At 43.9% G+C, this 23,127-nt stretch overlaps 1 protein-coding gene and 1 non-coding gene across 2 annotated transcripts; one reads left to right on the forward strand and one right to left on the reverse strand.

Moving 5' to 3' along the window:
- Positions 1-2,981: 2,981 nt before the first annotated feature.
- On the reverse strand, positions 2,982-3,057 carry Trnat-cgu (transfer RNA threonine (anticodon CGU)). Its single transcript has one exon. It is a non-coding gene; the product is annotated as a tRNA-Thr (tRNA).
- A 6,334-nt stretch (positions 3,058-9,391) lies between these two features.
- Positions 9,392-17,820, forward strand: LOC138968374 (snaclec coagulation factor IX-binding protein subunit A-like). Its single transcript, XM_070340953.1, has 6 exons — positions 9,392-9,607; positions 10,010-10,046; positions 11,035-11,120; positions 13,413-13,497; positions 16,145-16,438; positions 17,336-17,820. Exons 1-6 carry the CDS (start codon positions 9,554-9,556, stop codon positions 17,380-17,382), a joined length of 603 nt encoding a protein of 200 aa, XP_070197054.1. The 5' UTR covers positions 9,392-9,553; the 3' UTR covers positions 17,383-17,820.
- The last annotated feature ends 5,307 nt before the right edge of the window (positions 17,821-23,127 follow it).

Here is a 23,127-nt window from a genome sequence, read left to right on the forward strand (position 1 = left end):
TGGTTGTCGTCCGCCAGTTGCCTTGATAGGTGTAGAAGATAGTGCCATTTGCTGTTCTTGTGTCTTCGCATAGTAACTGGTAAACGCAAAAAGGTATGTGTGAGTTTTTGAAAATATGCATGTGCACATACACATTACATAACATACCATACGCTATGTAAAGATGTAATTATCTCCACGTGATTTACACAAAGAAGCCACGAAGAGCGCATGACTACATTATAGGCCCCCTGACATTTTTTTTAATAATAATTGGGAGGTAGAGTCAACTCCTTCAGTCAAAGCATCTCCTGCCACCTATCCCTGCCAACTTCTCAAAAGATTGTAACACCTGGCTTCCTTGCTGAATAATTTGACCAATGCAAGTACTGAAGTAGGGAGTTATATATTCCTTTTTATATACAGCTAGAGCTTATATATATTTTCTGGAATGCACTAGGAGGGGCGTCCGTGGGGAGCCCTGTCAGGTCATAAACAGGAGGGCGTCTTACAATGGGAGTAAATTAACGAGGTTATGAACACACATTCTGAGTAAACAAGGTCTTAAAATGGAAGGAGTCTTAAACTTGGGGGGGGGGGGGGGGGGGGGGGGGGGGGCGGGGGGTGTCTTATAAGAGGGGGATCCACTGTATAAACACAAATCATGAAAAATATACAAAGGAACAATCACACCAACACACACCCATCCCCCTAGAAATGAAGCATATAGCTGCGGCGTTTGTACATTTTCATCTTCCTTCTCCTCTTTTTTTTAGGACATGATCAATATATATAGTGAAGATCTGTCTGCATTGTCATGACTGTTCCCGTTTCATGCATGCCTCTTGGCTGCCGCACACTGTCACAGAATCAGCTGTTCCCAGCACAAATCCTGCTCTGCAATGTTTACAAATGATATTGACGTCATAGTTTATAAATAGCATCAGAAACCATGAAGGAGACAGTCTCGCAGACATGTGTACACAAAGCACAGCCCTGAGCCAGTGTTACTGAATACTGTTAGACTCTCCTGGTTCTTGGCGTTACCCCTCCCCCCCCCCCTCCACCACCAACAGTATAGTGCGGAAGCTATCGTGTGTTCTAGCAAAGCGGGCCTTACTCTCTCTATAGGCTGGGGTTAGTGCGTCCCACTGAGAATTCATCACTTGGTGTTCCAACGAAAATATGACAGCTGGAATCAGCCGGTGTCACGAACTGAAACCTCTGCTGAACAATCCTTCTCATTGCGGTCAATGCGCATGCGCCAATCTTGGACTTAAAAAATGCGACCCTAATGCCTCTCTCTCTCTCTCTCTCTCTCTCTCTCTCTCTCTCTCTCTCTCTCTCTCTCTCTCTCTCTCTCTCTCTCTCTCTCTCTCTCCATTTGCAAAGCGGATGCGCTGCAGAGAATCTTCTGAGAAATCTTACGTTCAAGACACATCCCGAAAGACCGCCCTGATATATGGCGCTTCGTGGTCGGCTGGGCGTTAAGCAAACAGACAAACAAACATCCCGAAAGTTACATGTGCATCCTGTTGTATGAGATGTGTCTTCCTGACAAACTGCTGCATCACGAAAACAGTCGATCGAAATCAGGGGCAGGATTCATGGGCCAATAACACAGTCGGTCAACTGCAGTTGAACAAGTAAAATGCAGTAATCTGACAAACAGGGTTTTATGAGAAGAAACAAATCGTAGTCCACCGACAGTGCCTTTTCGCGCGGCCACGGGGAGTCCCCCCATTAATTACAGTGCCTCTTCGCGCGGCCACGGGGAGTCCCCCCATTAATTACAGTGCCTCTTCGCGCGGCCACGGGGAGTCCCCCCATTAATTACAGTGCCTCTTCGCGCGGCCACGGGGAGTCCCGCCATTAATTACAGTGCCTTTTCGCGCGGCCACGGGGAGTCCCCCCATTAATTACAGTGCCTCTTCGCGCGGCCACGGGGAGTCCCGCCATTAATTACAGTGCCTTTTCGCGCGGCCACGGGGAGTCCCGCCATTAATTACAGTGCCTCTTCGCGCGGCCACGGGGAGTCCCCCCATTAATTACAGTGCCTCTTCGCGCGGCCACGGGGAGTCCCCCCATTAATTACAGTGCCTCTTCGCGCGGCCACGGGGAGTCCCCCCATTAATTACAGTGCCTCTTCGCGCGGCCACGGGGAGTCCCCCCATTAATTACAGTGCCTCTTGGCGCGGCCACGGGGAGTCCCCCCATTAATTACAGTGCCTCTTGGCGCGGCCACGGGGAGTCCCCCCATTAATTACAGTGCCTCTTGGCGCGGCCACGGGGAGTCCCCCATTAAATATAGTGCCTCTTGGCGCGGCCACGGGGAGTCCCCCCATTAATTACAGTGCCTCTTCGCGCGGCCACGGGGAGTCCCCCATTAAATATAGTGCCTCTTGGCGCGGCCACGGGGAGTCCCCCCATTAATTACAGTGCCTCTTGGCGCGGCCACGGGGAGTCCCCCATTAAATATAGTGCCTCTTGGCGCGGCCACGGGGAGTCCCCCCATTAATTACAGTGCCTCTTCGCGCGGCCACGGGGAGTCCCCCATTAAATATAGTGCCTCTTGGCGCGGCCACGGGGAGTCCCCCCATTAAGTACAGTGCCTCTTGGCGCGGCCACGGGGAGTCCCCCCATTAAATATAGTGCCTCTTCGCACGGCCGCCACGGGGAGTCCCCCCATTAATTACAGTGCTGCTCTCCATCAGCATCGCGTTCGAACAACCGCAGTCGGGTGTACACCACAGTCATTGGGGTGTTTGTTTGTTTGTTTGTTTGTTTGCTTAACGCCCAGCCGACCACGAAGGGCCATATCAAGGCGGTGCTGCTTTGACATATAACGTGCGCCACACACAAGACAGAAGTCGCAGCACAGGCTTCATGTCTCACCCAGTCACATTATTCTGACACCGGACCAACCAGTCCTAACACAAACCCCATAATGCCAGACGCCAGGCGGAGCAGCCACTAGATTGCCAATTTTAAAGTCTTAGGTATGACCCGGGCGGGGTTCGAACCCACGACCTCCCGATCACGGGGCGGACGCCTTACCACTAGGCCACCGTGCCGGTCATTGGGGTGTGCACGTTAAAGATCCCACGATTGACAAAAGGATCTTTCCTGGCAAAATTGTATAGGCATAGATAAACAAGAAGCGAAGCCTTCAAGGCTCACGTAAGAAATCGACAAACAGTAACACAAACCCAATCACTCCGTCACACATACACACACAGTAGCTAAGCATAGGTGACACGGTGCAAGAGTGCGAAACAGACACTAGATCTAGTGTCTGTCTGTAGCCTATTTACGGGGACACGACTGCCAGATGGCCAGATCGACACTGCGCTTTCGACAGCGCTTCCTCGCGCAGACACTGGAAACACGCTGTGCAGATTAATCTGTAGGAAATCTCCTTTGGCATCTTCTTTATCTATTTTTCTGGAGCTACGAAACCGAACAATGCGAAATCGTCTTCTCCGAATCGGCGAACTGCAGCTCGGTGATAACTGTATCTATACCACAATCCTTCACGCGATCTGACCTAACCCTGACCCCTGACCTGGTCTACATACCACACACGACACAAACCAGTCAGCTGTTTTTACCCCCCCAAAACCCCCCACCACCCGTTTTCTTTGGATACACACTTTAACTACATACGTGCCGACGAAATGTTGATCATTGCTTCAATACTTTGAAGCTGTTGCTTGAATAATAACCAGGTAAAATTAGTATTTCGGTGTTCAGTCAAATGTTAAAGTTTCTACCACAGACATACATACATACGCACGCACGCACGCACGCACGCACAGACAGACAAAATTTAGCATCGCATAGGCTACACTTACGTGAGCCAAACCAAAATACCCGTGTGACTTGGAATAATAGGCCGTGAAAAGTAGGATATGCGCCGAAATGGCTGCGATCTGCTGGTCGATGTGAATGCGTGATGTATTGTGTAAAAAATTCCATCTCACACGGCATAAATAGATCCCTGCGCCTTGAGTCCGATTCTGGAGATACGCGCGCGATATAAGACTTCAACAAGAGGCGAAGCCATCAAGGCTCACGTAAGAAATCGACAAACAGTAACACAAACTCAATCACTCCGTCACACACACACACACACACACACACACACACACACACACACACACACACACACACACACACACACACACACACACACACTCACACACACACACACACACACACACACACACACACACACACACACACACACACACACACACACAGAGAAAGAGCATAGGTGAAACTGTGCAAGAAAGCGAGACACTAGATCTAGATCTGTCTGTCTGCATGTAGCCTACTTACAGGACACGACTGCCAACTAGTCTCGGCGCGCTCAAAATAATAATGACCGAGACTTTCAGTACTTCCTTCGCGTGACGTCTAACCCTCTTACGTCATAATGTGACGTCAATGTAATGTGACGTCTTCAAATGTTAGAGTTTCTACCACAGACATACACACACACGCACGCACACACAAACACACACACACACACACACGCACAAACGCACAGACAGACAAAGTTATGATCGCATAGGCTACACTTACGTGAGCCAACAATAACGAAGTGGTGGTCTGACTGTCAGTGTAACCACCGCGAGTCTATGACACCTGCCCCAGGTTTTACGCCCTCACAGTTAGACCGTTGGGTGAAAATGGTATGGAGAGAAACTCCGACTGTGTATGACGATTATGAAAAATGAAAATTTAAAAAGGAGGGGGGTAGGGGAAGCGAAAAACGAATTGAAAGGCCTGTTCAGTCAGGTGAGATACTTCGTGAGAGCTTTTTCAGTCAATATTTATGAGCTCAGGTGAGCGATTGGCTGCTTGAGGTCACGTGAGTGAAGTCAGGACCCTCGGTTCAACCGTTTTTCATGAATTCACATTTCACACGAAAATACGCTAGCGTCCGCAAAGAAATTAATTCAAAAACATAGGTCCCACTGCGCACGGAGAACGCCCAGGGTGTTGATATGTTGGTATGTGTCCAAGAGGAGGGGGATCTTATCCCATTGTAAACAACAAAAGTTAACAAGTCGCGTAAGGCGAAATTACTACATTTAGTCAAGCTGTGGAACTCACAGAATGAAACTGAACGTAGTCCGCCGCAAGTGCAAAAGGCAGTGAAAGTGACGAGCCTGTTTGGCGCGGTAGCGGTTGCGCTGTGCTTCATAGCACGCTTTACTGTACCTCTCTTCGTTTTAACTTTCTGAGCGTGTTTTTAATCCAAACATATCATATCTAGTTGTTTTTAGAATCAGGAACCGACAAGGATTAAGATGAAATAGTTTTTAAATCGATTTCGGAAATTTAATTTTAATCATAATGTTTATATTTTTAATTTCAGAGCTTGTTTTTAATCCGAATATAACATATTTATATGTTTTTGGAATCAGAACATGATGAAGAATAAAATAAAAGTAATTTTGGATCGTTTTATAACAAAATAATTTTAATTACAATTTTCAGATTTTAATGACCAAAGTCATTAATTAATTTGTTAGCCTCCATGCTGAAATGTAATACCGAAGTCCGGCCTTCGTCGAAGATTGCTTGGCCAAAATTTCAATCAATTTGATTGAAAATTGAGGGTGTGACAGTGCCGCCTCAACTTTTACAAAAAGCCGGATATGACGTCATAAAAGACATTTATCAAAAAAATGAAAAACATGTCTAGGGATATCATACCCAGGAACTTTCATGTAACATTTCATAAAGATCGGTCCAGTAGTTTACTCTGAATCGCTCTACACACACACACGCACAGACACACAATCACACACACACACACACTCACACACAGACACACACACACACACACACACACATACACACACACACATACACCATGACCCTCGTCTCGATTCTCCCTCTATGTTAAAAAATTTAGTCAAAACTTGACTAAATGTAAAACAAGTCGCGTAAGGCGAAAATACAATATTTAGTCAAGTAGCTGTCGAACTCACAGAATGAAACTGAACGCAATGCCATTTTTCAGCAAGACCGTATACTCGTAGCATCGTCAGTCCACCGCTCATGGCAAAGGCAGTGAAATTGACAAGAAGAGCGGAGTAGTAGTTGCGCTAAGAAGGATAGCACGCTTTTCTGTACCTCTCTTTGTTTTAACTTTCTGAGCGTGTTTTTAATCCAAACATATCATATCTATATGTTTTTGGAATCAGGAACCGACAAGGAATAAGATGAAAGTGTTTTTAAATTGATTTCGACAATTTAATTTTGATAATAATTTTTATATATTTAATTTTCAGAGCTTGTTTTTAATCCGAATATAACATATTTATATGTTTTTGGAATCAGCAAATGATGGAGAATAAGATAAACGTAAATTTGGATCGTTTTATAAATTTCTATTTTTTTTTTTACAATTTTCAGATTTTTAATGACCAAAGTCATTAATTAATTTTTAAGCCACCAAGCTGAAATGCAATACCGAAGTCCGGGCTTCGTCGAAGATTACTTGACCAAAATTTCAACCAATTTGGTTGAAAAATGAGGGCGTGACAGTGCCGCCTCAACTTTCACGAAAAGCCGGATATGACGTCATCAAAGACATTTATCAAAAAAATGAAAAAAACGTTCGGGGATTTCATACCCAGGAACTCTCATGTCAAATTTCATAAAGATCGGTCCAGTAGTTTAGTCTGAATCGCTCTACACACACACACACACACACACAGACACACAGACACACACACACACACACACACGCACATACACCACGACCCTCGTTTCGATTCCCCCTCGATGTTAAAATATTTAGTCAAAACTTGACTAAATATAAAAAAAACAAGTCGCGTAAGGCGAAAATACAATATTTAGTCAAGTAGCTGTGGAACTCACAGAATGAAAGTGAACGCAATGTAATTTTTCAGCAAGACCGTATACTCGTAGCATCGTCAGTCCACCGCTCATGGCAAAGGCAGTGAAATTGACAAGAAGAGCGGGGTAGTAGTTGCGCTAAGAAGGATAGCACGCTTTTCTGTACCTCTCTTTGTTTTAACTTTCTGAGCGTGTTTTTAATCCAAACATATCATATCTATATGTTTTTGGAATCAGGAACCGACAAGGAATAAGATGAAAGTGTTTTTAAATTGATTTCGACAATTTAATTTTGATAATAATTTTTATATATTTAATTTTCAGAGCTTGTTTTTAATCCGAATATAACATATTTATATGTTTTTGGAATCAGCAAATGATGGAGAATAAGATAAACGTAAATTTGGATCGTTTTATAAATTTTTTTTTTTTTTTTACAATTTTCCGATTTTTAATGACCAAAGTCATTAATTAATTTTTAAGCCACCACGCTGAAATGCAATACCGAACCCCGGGCTTCGTCGAAGATTACTTGACCAAAATTTGAACCAATTTGGTTGAAAAATGAGGGCGTGACAGTGCCGCCTCAACTTTCACGAAAAGCCGGATATGACGTCATCAAAGACATTTATCAAAAAAATGAAAAAAACGTTCGGGGATTTCATACCCAGGAACTCTCATGTCAAATTTCATAAAGATCGGTCCAGTAGTTTAGTCTGAATCGCTCTACACACACACGCACACACACACACACGCACGCACATACACCACGACCCTCGTTTCGATTCCCCCTCGATGTTAAAATATTTAGTCAAAACTTGACTAAATATAAAAAAAAGCGTGGCGAGATCTTAGATTGTGAGTCGAACACCCCGTGTGCACGCATGCGCACGATAAAGAACCCAAGTTCACAGCAAAAGTCTAAGGGTTTGGAAACATGAATACACGCATGCACGAAAAAAGAAAGATCAAGTCGCGTAAGGCGAAATAACAACATTTAGTCAAGCTGCCGAACTCACAGAATGAAACTGAACGCACTGCTTTTTTCACCAAGACCACATACTCGTAGTTTCGTCAGTCCACCGCTCGTGGCAAAGGCAGTGAAATCGACAAGCCATGCAGAGTAACACGCTTTATCCTACATACGTGAGAGAGACACCCGTGAGATAATAATCGTTCAAATCACACGTGTGTATATCATGTAAATGAGGTCATGTCAAGCAAGTCTGGCAGGGACCTGTTTTTCCACTGCTTATGATGCCAAAGTCACCGAGACAAACGTCATAATAGAAACACAAATTGCGCTCGCTAATTACCCTCGATGAATCTTTAGAACTAACACGTCACGCCACACTTTCAGAGTGACGTTTCTTTGCTTTGACGTAATAAATTGCACGAGGCTTTAGAAGAGATCGAGGTTCCAAAACAAGCGTCTTCAATTTAACTGCCTCGAATGCAGGACATTTTCAGTAAAATACACTAAAGTACAGTATGTAGGATGAACAGAATACTACATCTGGTACGACACAGCAAGCAATGTAGTATTCTCTCTTTTCTGTATGTCTATTCTTTTTAGCTTACTGAGTTTGTTTTAAATCCAAACATATCATATCTATATGGTTTTGGAATCAGGGACCGACAAGGAATAAGATGAAATTGTTTTTAAATCGATTTCGGAAAATTAATTTTAATCATAATTTTCATATTTTTAATTTTCAGAGCGTGTTTGTAATCCAAATATAACATATGTATATGTTTTTGGAATCAGAAAATGACGAAGAATAAGATGAAATTGTTTTTGGATCGTTTAATAAAAAAATAATTTTAATTACAAGTTTCCGATTTTTAATGACCAAACTCATTCATTAGTTTTTAAACCACCAAGCTGAAATGCAATACCAAAGTCCGGCCTTCGTCGAAGATTGCTTTGCCAAAATTTCAATCAATTTGATTGAAAAATGAGGGTGTGACAGTGCCGCCTCAACTTTTACAAAAATCCGGATATGACGTCATCAAAGGTATTTATCGAAAAAAAGAAAAAAATTCCGGGGATTTCATTCCCAGGAACTCTCATGTCAAATTGCATAAAGATCGGTCCAGTAGTTTAGTCTGAATCGCTCTACACACACACACGCACAGACACACACACACACACACACACACACACACACACACACACACACACACACACACACACACACACACACACACCACGACCCTCGTCTCGATTCCCCCCTCTATGTTAAAATATTTAGTCAAAACTTGACTAAATCTAAAAAGGGTAGTGCCGTGTACTGTATGGCAGCTCGCTTTCCCCAGGGAGAAGGCAGCCCGAATTTTCACAGGACTATCTGAATCTTATCCTAATCCTTATCCTAAAAGGATTTTGCCTTTAACGTCTGCCAAACAAGATACCAGGGGGCGGGTCTGACGATGCAGTTACGGATTCTTTTTCAAGTGTTGACAGATTTCAAGCGGAACAAACAGAGGACATGACCATGCAGTCGTTTCTTTCACAGACAACGCCAGGCTTCCTTACTGATACATTTATACCGGATATATTATTCTGCATCCCACGTGATGTTAGATCCGTCATGAAAGGTATTTAATCCTTTGGTCGTTGGACAAGTGCGGATGAAGAGATTTGTTTGTTGAAAGCTTGCCTGCAGTCACATTATCTTGAAGACAGGACAACATGTGGACCAAAGTCGCTTTAGTTTGTCTTGTGATGCTTGCGGTCGGCACCAACGTAAGTTTCTTGTCTGTCTGTTTGTCTGTTTGTCTGCCTGTGTGTGTGTGTGTGTGTGTGTGTGTGTGTGTGTGTGTGTGTGTGTGTGTACGTGTGTGTGTGTGTGTGTGTTTGCGTGTGTGTGTCGTGGGTGTGGATGTGTGTGTGTGTGTGTGTGTGTGTGTGTGTACCTGTCTGTGTGTTTGTATGTACATGTACGTGTGTATGTGTCTGTGTGCAAGTGTGTGAGTGAGTGTGTGCGCGCGCGTGTCTCTGTGAATATGTGTGTGTGTGTTTAAGTGTGTGTGTTTAAGTGTGTTTGTGTGTGTGTGTGTGTGTGTTTAAGTGTGTGTGTGTGTTTAAGTGTATAGCTTTTCGTTCGTCCTTTTTGTGTGACGTCTCTAAACCTTTATTTTTTTTAAGGTCGAGAGCACACGGATTCACGAAAAACCCACGCAAGGTTAGTACATGAAACTCGTGATTGAAGGAGATGTTTGTTCACTTGTTTGTTTTTCTGTTTATATTTTTTTTAATCATTCTTTCTTTTATTTTAACAACAATACTCAGTGTGAGGTAAAGAACGGAGCGGACAACCCGCGTTATCTCTCCAACCCGTATACGGTTGTAGTGGCGTTGGTGGTACCTGTAATAGTGTTGGTGCTGAAGTAGTACTGAGTAGTCGCCGTCATCGTCGTCGTAGTAGTAGTAAAAAAAGTAGTAGTCAGTGGTGGTGGTAGTGTGTGGATATCGGTGTTGGTTGCGTTATTAGTAGTAGCAGTAGTAGTAGAGTAGTAATTGGGGCGGGGGTATAGCTCAGTTGGTAGCGCGCTGGATTTGTATTCAGTTGGCCGCTGTCAGCGTGAGTTCGATCCCAGGTTCGGCGGAAATTTATTTCACAGAGTCAACTTTGTGTGCAGACTCTCTTCGGTGTCCGAACCTTCCCCCCGTGTACACTACATTGGGTGTGCACGTTAAAGATCCCACGATTGACAAAAGGGTCTTTCCTGGCAAAATTGCTTAGGCACAGTTAATAATTGTCTACCTATACCCGTGTGACTTGGAATAATAGGCCGTGAAAGGTAAATATGCGCCGAAATGGCTGCAATCTACTGGCCGTATAAAATTTCATCTCACACGGCATCACTGCAGAGCGCCTAGAACTGTACCCACGGAATATGCGCGATATAAGACTCATTGATTGATTGATTGTTCTTGTAGTAGTAGTAGTGAGTAGTAGTAGTGAGTAGTAGCAGTAGTAGTAGAAGCAGCAGTAGTAGTAGCAGCAGCAGTAGTAGCAGTAGCAGCTAGTAGTAGCAGTAGTACATGTAGTAGTATGCCTCTTCGCTTCCTTTTGAGAAAAGGATGTGTAATGCATGGCTGTCGACAATGATGACGATGTCGACGTCGACGAAAATGACGATGATAACCGTTTCAATGTAATTGTGCAGATCCCAACTGTCCGGATGGCTGGCGCTCGTATGATGGTCATTGCTACATCGTGCCGAGCATGCTGGGAAACTGGGAGGAGGCAAAGGTGAGATATCGTTTTATAGTCAATGACCTACATAATTCTTTGTCGCTGTAATAGACAATGTTCGGAAATAACTCTGTCGGGTTTGAATGGGTTGTAAAAGAGTGACTACTCTTGCTGAGATATCGTTGTTAGGAAACGCTACCGTTGCTGAGCTTTGGTTCAGTTTTGTGTGTTGCATGTAGTTGACTTATTTGTACTTTGTGGGAAAGTACCGATATTATATTTTGTAAACACAATATTTATGCTTGGACGAGAATGCAGGTGAACTTTCTAGTCCTGTCAAAACAAGTTGTTTACCACGCTGTTTTTAGTGTGAGTTCGTGGCGTTCGTTCGGATTAAGTGCGTCGGCGCTTTTGATGTACGTCACAGAGAACGTCACTGTTCTAGTCCATGGGCGGTTCGTATATAATGTAGTTGTATCATGTTCGGTCTGGAATATTCTCGAGATTGACTATTTACTATATATGCCAGCGCGATTTGAATGTTAAAAAGCTTCTATTTGAGTTCTGCTACGGTGTGCAGTTGTATGTATTGAATGCTGAATAAATCCTCGAACTCAATTTGACGAGTTGTTTTCTGTTGCTGCGAAGAGGGGCGACGTAGAATAAAAGAACACAACTATACGACATTTGAGAACTTGTGGCAATCTCAAGTGTCGTGTAACAATCGTGTTATAGTCCATGACCTATTTCTTTGTCGCTGTAATAGACAATGTTCGGAAATCACTCTGTCAGGTTTGAATGGGTTGTAATTATTGGTTTTTGACGGTCAAACTTTCCCGCGTGACAACAATGTAGACCAGTGACTATATATAGCAAAGGGTGTGTCTGAAACACGTTGACAAGGAGCACGTGTGGAAAGCTTGCTTCATTAAAAGTAATAATATTAAATCACTCTGTCACAACCCATACTAACTCGATAGAGTTATTTCCGGACTCTATTGTAGTGTGCAAGAATGTTTGTGTATTTACACACAAGAAACGAACAACAACATGTAGATCACGTAGTCGCTTTGTGGCGAGAAAGGGACAGATATGCCCGAGGCCTGTTTAGGTCAGCAGGGCTGGATCGGAGAGGAGGAAAGGGAGTGGGGGGGGGGGGGTCTTAGGTTCCGAAATAACCCCCCCGCTCCCTTACTTGGCAAATTAATGTACCTTTTGTTCTCAAGGAGAAACCCAAAATATCCCTTTCCAATGCAACAACAGTATCATCGACTGGCTAGCCCCTTTACCCCTGCCTCGTTTTGCGAGCCGCTCCCTCGTTTTGCGAGCCGCTCCCTCTCGTACACTAGGTCAAGCGCTAACCTCTACAGAGCTCCCTCTCGTACACTAGGTCAAGCGCTAACCTCTTACAGAGCTCCCTCTCGTACACTAGGTCAAGCGCTAACCTCTACAGAGCTCCCTCTCGTACACTAGGTCAAGCGCTAACCTCTACAGAGCTCCCTCTCATACACTAGGTCAAGCGCTAACCTCTACAGAGCTCCCTCTCATACACTAGGTCAAGCGCTAACCTCTACAGAGCTCCCTCTCATACACTAGATCAAGCGCTAACCTCTACAGAGCTCCCTCTCATACACTAGGTCAAGCGCTAACCTCTACAGAGCTCCCTCTCGTACACTAGGTCAAGCGCTAACCTCTACAGAGCTCCCTCTCGTACACTAGGTCAAGCGCTAACCTCTACAGAGCTCCCTCTCGTACACTAGGTCAAGCGCTAACCTCTACAGAGCTCCCTCTCATACACTAGGTCAAGCGCTAACCTCTACAGAGCTCCCTCTCGTACACTAGGTCAAGCGCTAACCTCTACAGAGCGCCCTCTCGTACACTAGGTCAAGCGCTAACCTCTACAGAGCTCCCTCTCGTACACTAGGTCAAGCGCTAACCTCTACAGAGCTCCCAAAAGTGCGCATCCCTGCGTCCTATAGGCACTAGAAGCCGAAAACATGTACTAGAAACTTATGGAGGGGGTACTCGCGGGTGTCGGGACGCATTAAACTTTAAAAGAGCGGGTCCTTGGACGCACTAAGTTTCTAAGACAGTTTCTTTGGAGTGGTGGAATGTAAAACTAATGATTAATTTAAAACATTCAGTAGATGTTGGAAAGAACTCTTTCACACACACACACACACACACACACACACACACACACACACACACACACACACACACACACACACACACACACACACACACACACATACACACACACACACACACACACACACATTTACTGAAATACGGTGGGTATAGGAGAAAAGCAATTACCAATCTTAATTAATGATGCATTATTTGCAGACCCACTGCGAGGCTTTGCAAGGTTACCTCGTGGAAATCTCCAGTTCCAGTGAGAACATGTTTGTGGCAAACCTGTTGACCCCTGGTGAGTACATAGACACATGGTGTTGATTGACTTGTTCCTTTATTGGCTTAATCTTAAAGGCTGACGTAGTCCTATTTAATTAGTTTAATTACTTCCAGGGCTTTTCCCATCGTTGCGGGGATGTATAAATTAAGCTTCCTGCAAAGTTTTAGGTTTGAAGTCCTTACCAATTACGAGAAATAATTAATTCTTTATTGCTATGTTTAGCAACAGTTCTCCAGGACTTGGGCTATTTTTAGACCGTCAACACAGACAGTACAGCTTCGTCAATCCCCGCGTGAAGGAAATCGCTCACCTTCCACGTGCAAAACGTAGTGATATTGACACGCCAGATTAGCGCGATAGCGTATTGTGCTAAGCAGGAAAGCACGCTTTTCTGTTTTCTTGTTAACTTCGCAATTTCCGGACAACATCTACTTTCACTTTGAGACTATTCTGTTTACATTCGACACTATCAAAACCACTTTGCAATACTGAAATATTTTTTTTCTGTGTTCGAAAGCTACAGCCAATCGTTATTATATCCCCTTAGGTACAGTTTTATAACATTATTGGCACATTTAAACAATAGGAATTAATTAATGAACGCTACGAAAAGGGCAGCCTTTAAACAAATGACGCAGAATGCTATGTACAGATCTGATAAACAAAGGGAAGTAAGCACTATGAATGCCAAAGACATAATGTGATAGAGTAAGTGAGAAGCAGTCTCATTGGACCTGGGAGAGAGACCGGCACGGTTGGCCTAGTGGTAAGGCGTCCGCCCCGTGATGTTATATGAAGTCTTATATCTTATATGAGGGCCCCAAAGGGTTTAAAATCGTGATCGTGATTGGCGTGTTTTTTAACCTTTCTGTGACCGTGATTGCCGAAATTTCCATTTCTGTGATCGTGATGGGACTTTGCCCGTGATCCGTGATGACAAAAAAACTCAAGTCTCGTGATCGTGATCGTCATTTGTTTTCGTGATCGTGATGGGCATTATTGCAAAGCATTTTATTTTCAACGTACATTTTTCACAGCTGTATCACTCTATGATCCTCTATTCGTCAAGGTGTTTGTGATCGTGAAAACAAAAATCAAGGTAACTGTGATCGTGAAAGCTAAAATTTCCCTTCCCGTGATCGTGATGATACCCCCCCCCCCCCCTTTGGGGCCCTCTTATATCGCGCGCTTATCTTCAGACTCGGACTCAAGGCGCAGGGATCTGTTTATGCCGTGTGAGATGGAATTTTTTTACACAATACATCATCACGCATTCACATCGACCAGCAGATCGCAGCCATTTCGGCCAAGCGCTTAGAACTGTACCCACGGAATACGCGCTATATAAGCTTCATATTGATTGATTGATTGATATGCTACTTTTCACGGCCTATTATTCCAAGTCACACGGGTATTTTGATGGACATTTTTTTTATCTATGCCTATACAATTTTGCCAGGATCTTTAACGTGCACACCCCAATGTAGTGTACACGAAGGGATCTCGGTTTTTCGTGATCAGGAGGTCGTGGGTTCGAACCCCGGCCGGGTCATACCTAAGACTTTAAAATTGGCAATCTAGTGGCTGCTCCGCCTGGCGTCTGGCATTATGGGGTTAGTGCTAGGACTGGTTGGTCCGGTGTCAGAATAATGTGACTGGGTGAGACATGAAGCCAGTGCTGCGACTTCTGTCTTGTTTTTGGCGCACGTTATATGTCAAAGCAGCACCGCCCTTATATGGCCCTTCGTGGTCGGCTGGGCGTTAAGCAAACAAACAAACAAACAAAGCTGGGAAAGAGAAAGTCGCTTGTTCTTTTAAAGGCTTCTTACTCGCCAGGAGACTGGTTCCGCACAACTCCCACTCACTCTATTACATAATATGTCGTATGCATTTACAGTGCTTACTTCCCTTTGTTTACTAGAACGTTGGCCTTTTCTGACTTTTCGTGATTTCATGGACTTACGCTGAGAATATGCTGACTTTAGGTGAGAACATAAAAGTATTCTGAGCTTACAGACCTAGACGAGTATACACGTAGCCTTGTGCTGCATTTTGGTGAGATAATAGACTTATACTTATAGTGACTTTACGTGAGTTCATTGGTTGATGCTGGCCTTACATGGCCGTATGCTAGTTTTAGGTGAGCATATACATGTATGCTTATATATAAACTTATGCTGACTTTATACTCTCATGCTGAATTTAGGTGATTATTATTACATAGGCGTATGCTTACTTTAGGTGTGTACATAGACTTACGTTAGTTTTTTTGTGAGAACATAAGACTTAAGATAAGGTGAGTTCACATACTTTTGTTAGTTTTTTTGTCTTTACTTTCTTTATTTGGTGTTTAACGTCGTTTTCAACCACGAAGGTTATATCGCGACGGGAGTTTTTTTGTGAGAACATAAGACTTGAGGTGAGTTCATATGTAGGCTGATGCTGACCAAGTGAGTCCTTAGAGACTGTTACTGACTTTGAATGAATAGGCTACATAGATGCATGTTTGATTTAGATGAGCACATAGACTTATGCTGAATATAGGTGCCCGCACGAAGCTTTAGCACTGAGTTTTCGGTAAAAAGACTTTGCAATGTCTTGGCGAAGTCGACTTCGGGCTGAATACAGGACCGACTTAATGCTTTTCTCATTTCGATTTCAGCGACACACCCAAGGATGGTCACCCGTGAGAGACGCCCTTACTGCCAGCATTCCGAGTACTTCGCGCGCAGTGCATGGATCGGGCTGAGCGACCGGGACAACGAGTCCCAGTTCAAGTGGTCAAGCTCCGGTCAAGAAGCGACCTACACCAGCTGGATCACCTCACCCAGACAGCCGGACATCGCGAGGTCGGACTTCGAAGACTGCGTGGAGATCTACCAGGGGGCGGACAGGAGGTGGGGGTGTCAGTGGAACGATAAGAAGTGCCAGTGCTTCAGGGCATTCGTTTGTGAAAGTGAGTTTCGTGTGGGTCAAAGTGTGTATGTTTGTTTGTTTGTCTGTTTGTTTGTCTGTTTGTTTGTTTGTCTGTCTTCTGGTGGTCGTTTCGGTGAAAATGAGTTTCGTGTGCGTCAAAGTGTATATGTTTGTTTGTTTGTTCGTTTGCCTGTTTGTTTGTCTGCTTGTTTGTGTGTTTGTGTGTTTGTTTGTCTGTTTGTTTGTTTGTTTGTTCGTCTGTCTTCTGGTGGTCGTTTTGATAAAAGTGAGTTTCGTGTGCATCAAAGTGTGTCTGTATGTTTGTTTGTTTGTTTGTCTGTGTGTATCAAAGTGTGTATGTTTGTTTGTTTGTTTGTCTGTGTGCATCAAAGTGTGTATGTTTATCTGTTCGTCTGTCTTCTTGGTGGTCGTTTCGGTGAAAGTGAGTTTCGTGTGCATCAAAGTGTGTATGTTTCAAGTTTTTAGTTTTTTCGTCTTTCTTCTGTTGGTCGTTTCGGCGAAAGTGAGTTTCGTGTGCGTCAAAGTGTGTATGTTTGTTTGTTTGTTTGTCTTTCTTCCGGTGGTCGTTTCGGTGGTATTATCATCCTTTCCAGAAACTCAAAGTGACCAGAGAGCGGCCCCTAATGCAGACAACATGTACCTGGCTTTTTTCTGACCTATGACCCATTTTAAAGCAGAAGCCAATATGTGTGTGTGTGTGTGTGTGTGTGTGTGTGTGTGTGTGTACGTGTGTGTGTGTGTGTGTGTACGTGTGTGTACGTGTGTGTGTGTGTGTGTGTGTGTGTGTGTGTGTGTGTGTGTCTTTATTCACTATTCAATGTGCTTTGTTTAATTCTATTTAATGGTACATGTTTGTGATAAAACGTAAGGAAAGTTATCTGTACAATAACAATAATTTGATGGTGTCTGTTTCCAGGAGAACAAACGGACGACACTGATTTGGGAGAAACGCGTGTGAGCTAAAGGCCGATCCAGGGTATTCCAGGCACCTGTGCTTCCACCAAACAGTTCGGAAACATAGCCGTTTGCAAAAGTTACCCCCTTCTAGTTACCCCCTTTTAGGTAACTGGCACATATCCCAACAATCGGGATCGGACAAACATCCAAAACGCTTGTTGCCCTTTTTTTTTTTTTTTTTGCAACTATTTACCACGTCTTTCTTTTCGCTTCGTCCTACCCTTTCGCCAATGACAGAAGTGAAAAATGCACGCATTTGCTAGATAGATACATTAATTTTACTGGATGTATGCAGGCCTTAGAAACATGTAACTGGCTAGTAGAAATGTTAATCTACTCGCCAAATGCGAGAAAAGTTGCTGAAACAAATTGTTGGTTTGGTTAGTAAAGGTTGCTCTTTGGCTAGTACATTTTCAGAATCACTAGCCAAAGGCGAGTACAACATGTGTGTGTGTGTGTGTGTGTGTGTGTGTGTGTGTGTGTCTGCGTGTGTCTGCGTGTGTCTGTGTGGATATGGCACAAAAAGATATCAGAGACATGCAGACCTATGTCAGTCAGTAAAAAATATCGAAGCAAACAAGCAACGTAAAACACACACACACACACACACACACACACACACACACACACACGCACACACACGCAAACATACACAGCCACATACACAGTCAGAGCCACACACGCACACTGATCGGGGGCATGCGTCCGCCACCCGCAGACACTGAAAACATCGCTCGCGAGTGTGTTTGTGTGTGTGTGTGTGCGGTCGTGTGTATATGTGTGTGTATGCCTTCGTGTGGGAGTTGTTTGTTTTGCGCGTGCGTACAGGTGTGTGTGTATGTTCGTGTGTGTGCGTGCATGTGTCTTTGTCTCTGTTGTTTTGAGTGTGAGAAAGCGAACTTTTGCGAAATCAGTGAAAGAGAGACAGTTTGGGACAACGATCTTGAAAGTAACAGTGGGCGTCGATTTTAGCACTGCGAAGCGGTCTTGCGCATCTACGCGACTTTGTTTATGTGTCTGTTTGTTTATGTGTGTGTGTGTGTGTGTGTGTGTGTGTGTGTGTGTGTGTGGGTGTGTGTGTGTGTGTGTGTGTGTAAATTTGTATGTATGTGTCTCCTTCTCTCTCTCTTACACAAACACACACACACACACACACACATGAACACACTAACACACACACTAACACTAACACACACACACACACACACACACACACACACACACAAACACACATCCAGTGACAACTACGCATACACACTCAGATTTAGGCTACGCTCTCTCTTGTTCTCTCTATCTCTCTCTCTCTTTTTACATTTAGTCAAGTTTTGACTATATGATTTAACATACACGGGGAATCGAGACGAGGGTCGTGATGTGTGTGTTTGTGTGTGTGTGTGTGTGTGTGTGTGTGTGTATATACATCGATTCAAAAAACTACTGGACGGCCGATCTTCATGAAATTTCACATGAGAGTTCCTGTGTATAAATTAATATCCCCAGACGTGTTTTTCATTTTTTCGATAAATATATTTGATGACGTTATATCCAGCTGTTTGTGAAAGTTGAGACCCCACTGTCACGCCCTCATTTTTCAACCAAATAAATTGAAATTTTGGTCAAGTAATATTCGATGAAGTCCGGACTATGGGATTGAATTGCAGCTCGGCAGCGTATTAGTTCATTCGTTTGCTCATTAAAGTTGTCATTAAAATCGAATGTGTTTGAATGTGTGTGCTCGTTGGTGCCGGCTCTCTTAACTAAAACAGAAGTCAAACTAGCAATCGTTAAAATCCCAGTCTGTCCGACCAGCACTGCCATGTTCAGGCTATGCTCATGTGAAGTTACAGGCGTGCTTGGTACACACGCCCTTATCGGTACATCATCGACTACGATTGTTCTCTGGACAAGCTGTTTTTAATGCATTTTGTGAGTATTTCTCGCTCTCCTGCGGCGCAGTAGGCCCTTTTGACGATGAAGGTGTCCAAGATCTCAGGAGATGCGTCTGTATAACCACTAAGCATTCAGTCAAATCCGTGTAAGAGGCTTTCAACTGACGGGGACAACCAACAATAATTGCATCGTATTCCTCCTGATTTCAAAAACATATCCATATGTCATGTTTACAGTAAAAATGTGCTCAGAATTCAGTAAAAAAAAAAAATAAATAAGAAAATAAGTACTGCGTTCGCGCGCTACGCGGAGACGAGCGTGACTAGTCTTGTTTTGTTCGTGTGGTTAGTCGAAACAGACGACCCGCCCGGACGACCCCTCTCTCCCCGATAAGCTAAATAACTTTTACGCAAGGTTCGACAGGCTGAACACCAACCCAGTTCCTGACTCGCTGGTCAGATCGGATGCTACTCACCCTCCACCGTTTGTTGTGGTAGAACCGGAAGTGCGATCTCTTTTTAAGAAGCAAAACGCGAGGAAGGCAGCTGGCCCCGACAATGTCTCTACAGCGACTCTAAAGAACTGTGCTGATCAGCTTGCCCCAGTTTTTACTGATATTTTTAACGACTCTTTACAACAGTGCAAAGTCCCAACCTGTTTTAAATTGTCCACCATCATTCCTGTTCCAAAGAAGAGTACGGTGTCATCGTTGAACGATTACAGACCCGTTGCTCTGACGTCAGTGGTGATGAAAGTCTTTGAACGGTTTGTACTGAAGTACATTAAGACAGCTACCGACCATGTATTAGACCCGCTACAATTTGCTTATCGGACCAATAGATCTGTGGACGACGCAGTAGCTTTAGCATTGCACTCAGTCCTTCAGCACCTTGAATCTGCCAACTCGTATGCCCGCATACTTTTTCTGGACTTCAGCTCTGCATTCAACACCATTGTGCCATACCAGCTGTTTGAAAAGTTGCAAAAACTCAAGGTTCCTGATACATTGTGTAAATGGACACTAGACTTTCTGTTAAATAGAACTCAGGTTGTCAAGATTAATAACATGTTCTCTGCCCCACTCACACTGAACACAGGTGCTCCACAAGGCTGCGTGCTGTCACCTCTTTTGTTCACCCTTTTTACTAATGACTGCGTTTCAAACCATGATTCTGTCTTATTTTTAAAGTTTTCTGATGACACAACTATTGAGGGACTAATTCGCAACTCTGACGAGTCTGCTTATAGAGAAGAGATTAGGGCTATGGTCGACTGGTGCGATGCTCACAACCTACAACTTAATGTTCAAAAGACTAAAGAAATGATTGTAGATTTCAGGAAAAAAAAGACCCCTCTGACTCCTCTATCAATCAAAAATCAAAATGTCGACACTGTCGAACACTTCAAATTTCTGGGCACCACTCTTTCTAATACCCTCACGTGGGAGCTAAACTCAAATCAAATAATCAAAAAGGCCCAGCAGCGCATTTACTTTCTACGCCAGTTAAAAAAATTCGGCTTGAAGCAAGAAATCTTAATCCAGTTCTATAGGGCTACGATTGAAAGCATCTTGTCTTTTTCCATCACTGTCTGGTTCAGTAGGGCTACTGAGGCAGAGCAGATCAACCTAAGCAGAGTTGTACGAACAGCTTCCAAGATTGTGGGTTGCGAGCTTCCCTCCATTGCCTCCATATACACATCCCGAAGCGCTCAGAAGGTCAAAAAGATTCTGGCAGACAACTCGCACCCTGCTTACAAGTTGTTCCGGCCCCTACCCTCGGGCAGGTGTTTTCGCTCGATCAGGACACGCACCACGCGTTTCAGAGACAGTTTTTATCCAAGTGCAGTGCGTGTCCTGGCTCCTTAAGTCCTCTAACTGCCGTTCTTAGTTAAAATTGAGCTTTTACTCAAGGTTTATGTCCTGGTATTTTGTTGTGAGACACAGCCGTCAAGCCTTTAAATACCTTATTTCTTAAAGTTCACCTACCCAGTGTAGTATTGTAATACATGTTTTGGTTTTAAAATTATTAAGGATCTGTGATTTTAGTTATTGTCGTCATAACTGATGTCTGATACATATATAATTCTTACTGATACTTCTATACTGTTTATCTTACGCATATGTACAATTGATGGTTAAACACGTTTTGTTAAGGAGGAGCATGCTTGCGCGTGTGTGCTGTTGTGGGTTTTGTGTGGGGAATGTATGCGGGCGTGCGTGAGCGTGTGTGTGACTGAGATTGCAAGCGATGTTTGGAAGGGCGTGTATGGATTGATTGATTGTACTCTGGCCAAAACATGTCCCTAGTGTACTGCACATGGTTGAAATAAAGTCTTATGTCTTATGTCTTATGTCTTTGATATAGTCTCGGTGATGACTGTTTTTTTGGTGTTAACTTGATCTGTTCCTTTTATGCCGACAGCTTGACTATATCGCTTCACGCGACTTGGTTTTTTTCTTCTTTGTCGGAGGGGTGCTCGTGCACCAAGTGCACCCCCGCCCTCGTTCACCCCAGCTCACACATACGTATACACACACACACACACACACACACACACACACACACACACACACACACACACACACACACACACACACACACATGAGGTAGGGATAAACACACATGTTGTGCCAGTGAGGTTAGATTGGTGGGATGGGGTCTGAGGCTGGTAAGGGATTTAGGGGTAGGACCGACGAGAGGGCACGGATTCGGCGGTTTGACGTGTCGAGTCAACTTGTTCATATAGATCTGTGTAGGCGATCAACAACCCAAGCCGATCTGGATCTGTTCAAGTTAAAAGCAATGTCAAGGATACGAAGAAGTTTACCGAAAAACATCGATCCCAAGGACACATGTTGAACCTTTTCAAAGACCGAACGGGAATCATCGTCCGAAGATCCACGCAACTTCATTGCAATGTCGAAACAGACCTCACAATGTCACCGCAGATCTATAGTTGGTTTTGGTTTTGTGTCACAGCAAAGAAACGAAGCAAATCTCCGGCTTTTATTGCACACTGACAAATCGTTCATTTAGCGGGTTATTAAAATATATTTCTTTGAGGTTGCAAGGCAAAGGCAATGGCATCGCTGAGATGTACTCCTTCGAACACACGACACAGGTTAGAAATTGACCGCATTTGGGCGCTTTTTACGGCCAAAATAGGGTGACCTTTTTGACGGTATTATTGAAAAATCACCGTCCGGGGGCAGGTGTCGATCACGAACTGAAACCTCCTGAACAATCCTTCTCATTGCGTTCAATGCGCATGTGCCAACGACCCTTTGACCGAACGAACCATGGGCCCGGTTAGGGTTAGGGTTAGGGTAAGGATTAGGGTAACGGTTAGGGTAAGGGTTAGGGTTAGGGTTAGTTTGTTCACGATATCTCCCCATGTTAGCGCATGCGCATTGACCGCAATGAAAAGGATTGTTCAGGCAGTTTTCAGTTCGTGACACAGGTCTAAAATCCTGTGAACAGTGCCAAATCATACATCATTCAAAAGAGCAAAGCATGTTCTTTATTCTGACATATGGGCTAAGGTAAGTCATAAATATAAATAGACAGTATCTGTCTATTATATCTTTGGGTAAGCGTATTCCATTCCTTCGATAGTCTGTCATCTACACTTGCGTGAAAAAGCAATTTTGAGTCTGTTTTGCATAAATGACCGGCGACATTTGTAGAAGTCAAAACAACAACTTACAGTCATGCCTCTCAGCTTTCGTTCATTGTGTTTGTCTGTACGTAGACTGAGGGCCTAGGGGTGCCCCGAAATGATTTGTAATCACAACATTCACAGACTTCAAAAACGCCATTGAAAAACTGGTCCACGTGCGTTAGATCTATTTACTTGGGT

This window comes from Littorina saxatilis, linkage group LG6 (genome assembly GCF_037325665.1).
Source record: "Littorina saxatilis isolate snail1 linkage group LG6, US_GU_Lsax_2.0, whole genome shotgun sequence".
Taxonomy (NCBI): Eukaryota; Metazoa; Mollusca; class Gastropoda; order Littorinimorpha; family Littorinidae; genus Littorina; species Littorina saxatilis.

Excerpts from the sequence above, each read along its gene's own strand:
- LOC138968374 (XM_070340953.1), top strand. The coding sequence starts at position 9,554 with ATGTGGACCAAAGTCGCTTTAGTTTGTCTTGTGATGCTTGCGGTCGGC. Across the intron at positions 11,121-13,412 it reads GAAACTGGGAGGAGGCAAAG|ACCCACTGCGAGGCTTTGCA; the intron begins GTGAGATATCGT and ends CATTATTTGCAG. Across the intron at positions 13,498-16,144 it reads GGCAAACCTGTTGACCCCTG|CGACACACCCAAGGATGGTC; the intron begins GTGAGTACATAG and ends TTTCGATTTCAG.